The following is a 7,411-nucleotide window of genomic DNA, read 5'->3' on the forward strand; positions in this document are numbered from 1 at the left end:
TCTCTACCCATATCAGCTGTTTTTACATATATATGTAGTGTCAGTTTGATATTCTATAGTAACATGTGTAGTGTCATTTTATATCTTATAGTAACATGCATAGAGTCAGTTTGGTATCATCCAGTAACAAGTGTAGTGTAGTTTTGATATCCTGTAGTAACAAGTGTAGTGTAAATTTAGTATCCTCCAGTAGCATATGTAGTGTCATTTTGATATCCTTCAGTAACAAGTTTAGTGTTAGTTTGACATCCTATAGTAACAAGTGTAGTGTTAGTTTGATATCCTATAGTAACAAGTGTAGTGTCAGTTTGATATCCTTCAGTAACAAGTGTAGTGTCATTTTGATATCCTCCAGTAAAAGTGTAGTGTTAGTTTGATATTTTTCAGTAACAAGTGTAGTGTTAGTTTGATATCTTTCAGTAACAAGTGTAGTGTTAGTTTGACATCCTATAGTAACAAGTGCAGTGTTAGTTTGATATCCTATAGTAACATATGTAGTGTCATTTTGATATCCTTTTGGTACAAGTGTAGTGTCATTTTGATATTCTCCAGTAACAAGTGTAGTGTTAGTTTGATATCCTATAGTAACAAGTGTAGTGTAAATTTGATATCCTCAAGTGTAGTGTTAGTTTGACATCCTATAGTAACAAGTGTAGTGTCATTTTGATATCCTCCAGTAACAAGTGTAGTGTTAGTTTGACATCCTATAGTAATAAGCGTAGTGTCATTTTGATATCCTCCAGTAACAAGTGTAGTGTTAGTTTGACATCCTATAGTAACAAGTGTAGTGTCATTTTGATATTCTCCAGTAACAAGAGTTAGTATCAGTTTCACATCCTTCAGTAACAAGAGTTAGTGTCAGTTTCACATTGTCTGTTAGTAAAGAACCCCTTGTGACAAGTGTAGTTTCCCGTTGTGGACCAGTCTAGGTGAGTCTGCAATTTGCTTCTCGTGGTCAACGGATAAAGTAGCTAAAATGTCTCCTTATATTCATTAAATGTAGTGTATTTAAGTGTAGTCGAGTCTACTTCAAATATTAGTTTGCCGTGAGTGTTAATTTCTACCACATATTTACTGTCATGTGAGGGTGGACTTTCTGTATTACTGTCATACAGCTGTGCTTATTCATAACACCACTTCGAAACCGATATCGGTCACGAGATAGACAGGGGCGCTAACCTTGAAGCTCATTGGACAATATAGGTATGACGTCATTTCTAAGCACTTTCTAAGTACCCAAGCCGACATGCCGCTAGTCACTCCAGTGTCTGACGCTTTCCGAGTGGGCTATAAGTTATTTTTGATATAAACGTAATTACATTATAGCGAGTTGTGTTTGTACCAGTGAAATTATGCGATGTCATTAGATTGTCATGTCTACGTTACTGTTCAAAACCCTTAGCGATGATTACGTCACCAGTAAAAACAAATATTGGGGCAGTGACGTTGACCTAAAAATGGAGAAAGGTATTGTGTTTGGCTCTCTGAAAGTAGCCACGAACTCTCGTACACCGTACACGGATGCTACACGCTGTAAGAAAACAACTAACCACATAAAACGACCCATGAACGCCTTCATGGTGTGGAGCCAGATTGAGCGTCGTAAAATGTGCGAAGTACAACCCGACATGCACAACGCGGAGATCAGCAAGCGGCTAGGAAGGCGCTGGAAGCTCCTGGCTGACGAGGAACGACAGCCGTTCATCGAGGAAGCAGGACGGCTGCGTACACTTCACATGAAGGAGTATCCCGGATATAAGTACAGACCTAGGAAAAGAGTGAAAATGATTCCAAAGCCCGACAAGTCGCTCGGAGACAAGAGTGGCAGAAAACATAAACAGTCGCTGTTTCCCGTGTCTACTAACGTAAACACGTCAACATCCGTTTCCAGTTGTTCAAGTAATCAGAAGAGAGTTAAAGTGAAACTTACTATTGACAAGAAATTTAAAGAAAGCATTAGGAAGAGTAAAGTAACCCCCTTGTCCGTGAACCAGCTAACACCTCCGGCTAAAGTACCATGTTCGCCGCTCACGGATGACCATTCATCGCTCGAAGGTTCCAACGTTAGTCTGTACGAAAACGGGCGAGTTAAATTTGATAAAAACTGTTTAGTTCTAACAGCTGTAAGGCCCGAGCCTGTTGACATTTCCCTGTATTCAGCCGATGTGGACACGCTGACCCAAGAGCTATCAGTATCCTCTCCTTGGAATCGAGAACTGACCAGTTCGAATATCTCTCCTCTGACGGACTCTAATGCCGTAGAGACTCATAGTTCCAGTTCAGGTTCCCACTTCGAATTCCCGGATGATCCTACTTCAGAAGTGACAGATATCCTGGGGGAAGACTGGATTGACACGAGTTTTGCATCTTTTATTTGAGGGGTAAGGTTAATGGTGCAGTCGGACATTGGTTTAAATTGTACCCTCTCCAGGAATTCCTGTACAAGGAGTGTTTATCTCACAACCGTACAGCCTCAGGAAACACTCACAGTAAAACGAGTCTTTGTTGAAATATATTAATACATGGATATGCATTTTTTGTTTGCTATGAATGGAAATTACATTATACAATAAAGTCGAACACGATCTCGTTTATTTGGCACAACTAAATGGTTTATCAACAAAACAATGCATTTTGAGTGAACAACTTTCACAATAACTAAGGAATAGAAATGTATTTTATTTTTGAAAACAGTCTATGTATATTTGTATGTTAAGTTTTTTTGTACTTGAAAAAGTTTACAACGGTCAGAATCGTGGTTGCTGTAGATTATTGTGTATCTTAACTGTAGTTTCTGTGTCACTAAGAGACAGTCACGGTAGTCAGCAGTGTATTAAATAAGTGTAAATATTGTTTAATATGATTTGGTGAGGCATTTTTGTATTATTACTTTGTATTACCGAGTTAGATATAATGAAGTTTCTACTGAAACTAGAGATAAGCCATGGTTCGAGCCCGGGTTATATAATAGACCAACAGAGTTTCCTACTTTTATTACAGCAGTAAAATCACGTTTAAGGTATAAGATTGTTTGTTTCAATGTTTTCGTTGTTGTGGACTTCGTTGTGTTAAATTACATCACTGGGCAACTCACCTATGAAGCCACCAACCGAGAATTTATTACCAACCTATGAAGCCACCAACCAAGAATTTATTCATTTGGTGAAAAGAAAAAGGAAGCCATTGCTATTGCACAAATTTTTTCTTAATATATCATATCTGCTACATATCACGAAATGCACCCATAATAGTGTCTTCTGTAATTAGTTACAAGAAAGATAACAGGTGTTTTCTTACTAAACGATCATAGGTAGTTTGTGTGGGAAGAGATATTTTTCATTCTAAGATAAAAAATATTATTAAAAATTAAGATAAAATAATATTGAAAACGAGTTTATTAAGTAAGGATTATTCATTAGGTAAGCCTAAACTGTAATAACCCAGTAGAAGATCTTAAAATTCGTGATTATTTATTACTATTTTATCTATACAGAAGATATAAACATTTTTATCTGTACATACAATACATACTGTCAGTGTATGTTAGCATGTTACTTGTAAACTAACATTTAAAGTTCACACATGGAAAAGATAAATACAACTAGAACATTTTTTAGTTTTATCGCAACTTTAATTGTTCCTTTTTTAAATATCCCTGTACATTAGTTTCACAGAATAATAAATGAGTTGGTCAACATTTCTCATAAAAAGTTATAAACATAATCTGTATGTGTTGGTCAACATTTTTCATAAAAAGTTATAAACACAATAATCTGTGTTTTGGTCAACATTCTTTACTAGAAGGTTATAAACACAATAATCTGTGTTTTTGTCAGCATTCTTCACTAGAAGGTTATAAACACAATAATCTGTGTCTTGGTCAACATTCTTCACTAGAAGGTTATAAACACAATAATCTGTGTTTTGGTCAACATTTTTCACTAGAAGGTTATAAACACAATAATCTGTGTTTTGGTCAACATTTTTCACTAGAAGGTTATAAACACAATAATCTCTGTTTTGGTCAACATTTTCACTAGAAGGTTATAAACACAATAATCTGTGTTTTTGTCAGCATTCTTCACTAGAAGGTTATAAACACAATAATCTGTGTCTTGGTCAGCATTCTTCACTAAAAGGTTAATAACACAATAATCCGTGTTTTGGTCAACATACATTTGGAAACAATACTCAAGTAACTATTATTGGTTTAGCTTCTTTTGAAGTTCGCACAAAATTATAATAGAACTACCTGCGATAAACGTCCCTAATTTAGCAGTGAAAGACTAGAGGGAAGGCAGCTAATCGTAATCACCCACCACCAACTCTTTTACCAACGAATAGTGGGATAGACCGTTACGTTGTAATGTTCCCTCGAATGAAAAGAATGCTTAATGAGAAAGGGGTTCAAACCAGTGACCTGCAGATTTGAAGTCAATCACTCTAACCACCAATAAGTACTGAAACACTTAAAAATAAAATAATGTTCGGTTTAACGCAGATTGGGGTACAAGTACAGTTTCAGGCTTGGCTTTCTGATGACAACGTAACCTAAAGATTGCAGTTATATTTCAGGTGTTTCTGAGGCATATCTGACAGCAAAGAATTTAGATTAATATTAGAAATTACAAATAGTCTACATTGATAGTAACAAATATCGACTACAGGGTGGCGAATGTACTATCACTGAGCATATTAACACAACTTGACTCCTACTATAACACTTCCACTATATAACTTGTGTATGCAAGTTGTGTGTTATACTAGAAGTCAATTTACGTGCACAAGTTGACTTCCAATATAACACATACCTTATATACACGAGATGATTTCTAGTATAGTATTTCAGATATATTCTATCTAACTTTTCTAACCTGACTTTGTCTGGGTTCAATAACCTAACGTTTGTGTAAAAAAGTCCTACCTTTATTGTTTCATGACAAATACAAGTGATTTAACGATATGAAACTTACGATCGATACGAATGTTTGACAAAGTGCTGTTGAACTGATACCAATGATAAAACTCAGCTGACCTTTATACAGAGTTTAACCCGCAGTGATCTTTTAGCTAATTCTTCTTATTTCTTGCTCAATTCGCACTTATCTAACCACTGATGAATATCATAAAGGTCACTCGTGAGTGCGATATTCCAAGCAGTGACACGAGTTCGTTTGATGGACACGGTCTAATAGAGAAGAAAGTTATCCACAAAAACTGGAGAAGCAGCTATTGTAATCTGATGTCATGACCAGAGCAGAACGAGCTAGCACGTACTGGAAGTGATTGTACTTTCAAGGACAGCATTTTGTTACTACATCATAACGTACTAAAGGAACCCTGTCAGTCATAAGTAGTGATCTCTCATTATATGGATTAATTTTATAAATGACCCGTCAAATCTGTGTTTAAAAGAATGTTTGTATGGTGGATATTGAAACAGCCCACCACGTGGAATTCTGGATATTGAAACAGCCCACCACGTGGAATTCCACGTATAGAACATTGCAGAGTGTAACTCACTAAGAATAAACTCCGACTGTAAATCTCTTTTGAAATGTAAAACTCGAGAATTAATGACGTCACATCATTATTTTCAGAAGATAATAATTACAAGGTTTCTATCGTCTATAAATATAAACCTTACAACTTAGAACTTATATGAATATATATAACATGGCGTGAGACGTAGAAACAGTCGTAAGTCAAGAACGAATAGAATGGTCAACATTCAGTTGTGTTCATAATAGTTCGAGTGAATTAACTTTACTCAGAACTAGGTGGTAATGAGAGACCTGGGTAATCTATAAGCTTTTCTCAGTCTTTTCATAGAAATCGATAAAAAATTACTGCTAAATGGTGTATTCGTTCATCCAATGTTAGCCATATATTTATATTTCAGCTATAACTTTCTCTTCAATTTCAGACTTTATCTACAATTTATCAGTTACTGATACTGTTCACCTGTGTTCTGGTTGTTTTCCTCAACTTTTTAGTCACTGATACTGATCACCTGTCTTCTTGTTGTCTGTCTTTCTTCATCAACTTATCAGTCACTGACACTGTTCACCTGTCTTCTTGTTGTCTGTCTGTCTTCATCAACTTATCAGTCACTGACACTGTTCACCTGTCTTCTTGTTGTCTGTCTGTCTTCATCCTCTCATCAGTCACTGATACTGTTCACCTGTCTTCTTGTTGTCTGTCTGTCTTCACTGTTCTGTTCACCTGTCTTCTTGTTGTCTGTCTGTCTTCATCAACTTATCAGTCACTGGTACTGTTCACCTGTCTTCTTGTTGTCTGTCTGTCTTCATCAACTTATCAGTCACTGATACTGTTCACCTGTCTTCTTGTTGTCTGTCTGTCTTCATCAACTTATCAGTCACTGATACTGTTCACCTGTCTGTGTTGTCTCGTTCAACTTATCAGTCACTGTACTGTTCACTGTCTTCTTGTTGTCTTCTTTCTTCATCAACTCATCAGTCACTGATACTGTTCACCTGTCTTCTTGTTGTCTCTGTGTTCAGTCACTGTCTGTTCATTGTGTTCTTGTTGTCTGTCTGTCTTCATCAACTCATCAGTCACTGATACTGTTCATCTGTGTTCTCGTTGTCTGTCTGTCTGTCTTTCATCAACTTATCAGTCACTGATACTGTTCACCTGTCTTCTGTGTTGTCTCTGTTCTTCATCAACTTATCAGTCACTGACACTGTTCACCTGTCTTCTTGTCTTCATCAACTTATCAGTCACTGATACTGTTCACCTGTCTCACTGTCACTGACACTGTTCACCTGTCTTCTTGTTGTTCTGTCTTCATCAACTTATCAGTTCACTGTCTTCTTGTTGACACTGTTCTGTCTGTCTTCATCAACTTATCAGTTGTCTGTCTTTCTTATCAGTCACTGATACTGTCATCAACTTATCAGTCACTGACACTGTCTTCTTGTTGTCTGTCTTTCTTTCATCAACTCATCAGTCACTGGTACTGTTCACCTGTCTTCTTGTTGTCTGTCTTTTTCATCAACTTATCAGTCACTGACACTGTTCACCTGTCTCAACTCTTGTTGTCTGTCTGTCTTCATCAACTCACTGACTGTTCATCAGTCACTGATACTGTTCATCTGTCTTCATCAACTTATCTGTGTCAACTCAGTCACTGATACTGTTCACCTGTCTTCTTGTTGTCTCGTCTGTCTTCATCAACTCATCAGTCACTGACTGTTCACCTGTCTTGTTGTCTGTCTGTCTTCATCAACTCAGTCACTGATACTGTTCACCTGTCTTCTTGTTGTCTGTCTGTCTTCATCAACTTATCAGTCACTGATATCAACTTATCAGTCACTGACACTGTTCACCTGTCTTCTTGTTGTCTGTCTGTCTTCATCAACTCATCAGTCACTGATACTGTTCATCT

At 36.7% G+C, this 7,411-nt stretch overlaps 1 protein-coding gene across 1 annotated transcript; it reads left to right on the forward strand.

Moving 5' to 3' along the window:
* The first annotated feature begins 1,214 nt into the window (after positions 1-1,214).
* On the forward strand, positions 1,215-2,591 carry LOC143241845 (transcription factor Sox-11-B-like). The gene has a single exon (XM_076485124.1). It carries the CDS (start codon positions 1,374-1,376, stop codon positions 2,376-2,378), a length of 1,005 nt encoding a protein of 334 aa, XP_076341239.1. The 5' UTR covers positions 1,215-1,373; the 3' UTR covers positions 2,379-2,591.
* The last annotated feature ends 4,820 nt before the right edge of the window (positions 2,592-7,411 follow it).

Source organism: Tachypleus tridentatus, unplaced genomic scaffold (assembly GCF_004210375.1).
Source record: "Tachypleus tridentatus isolate NWPU-2018 unplaced genomic scaffold, ASM421037v1 Hic_cluster_1, whole genome shotgun sequence".
In the NCBI taxonomy this organism is placed as follows: domain Eukaryota; kingdom Metazoa; phylum Arthropoda; class Merostomata; order Xiphosura; family Limulidae; genus Tachypleus; species Tachypleus tridentatus.

Coding starts and splice junctions, on each gene's coding strand:
- LOC143241845 (XM_076485124.1), top strand. CDS start 1,374: ATGTCTACGTTACTGTTCAAAACCCTTAGCGATGATTACGTCACCAGT.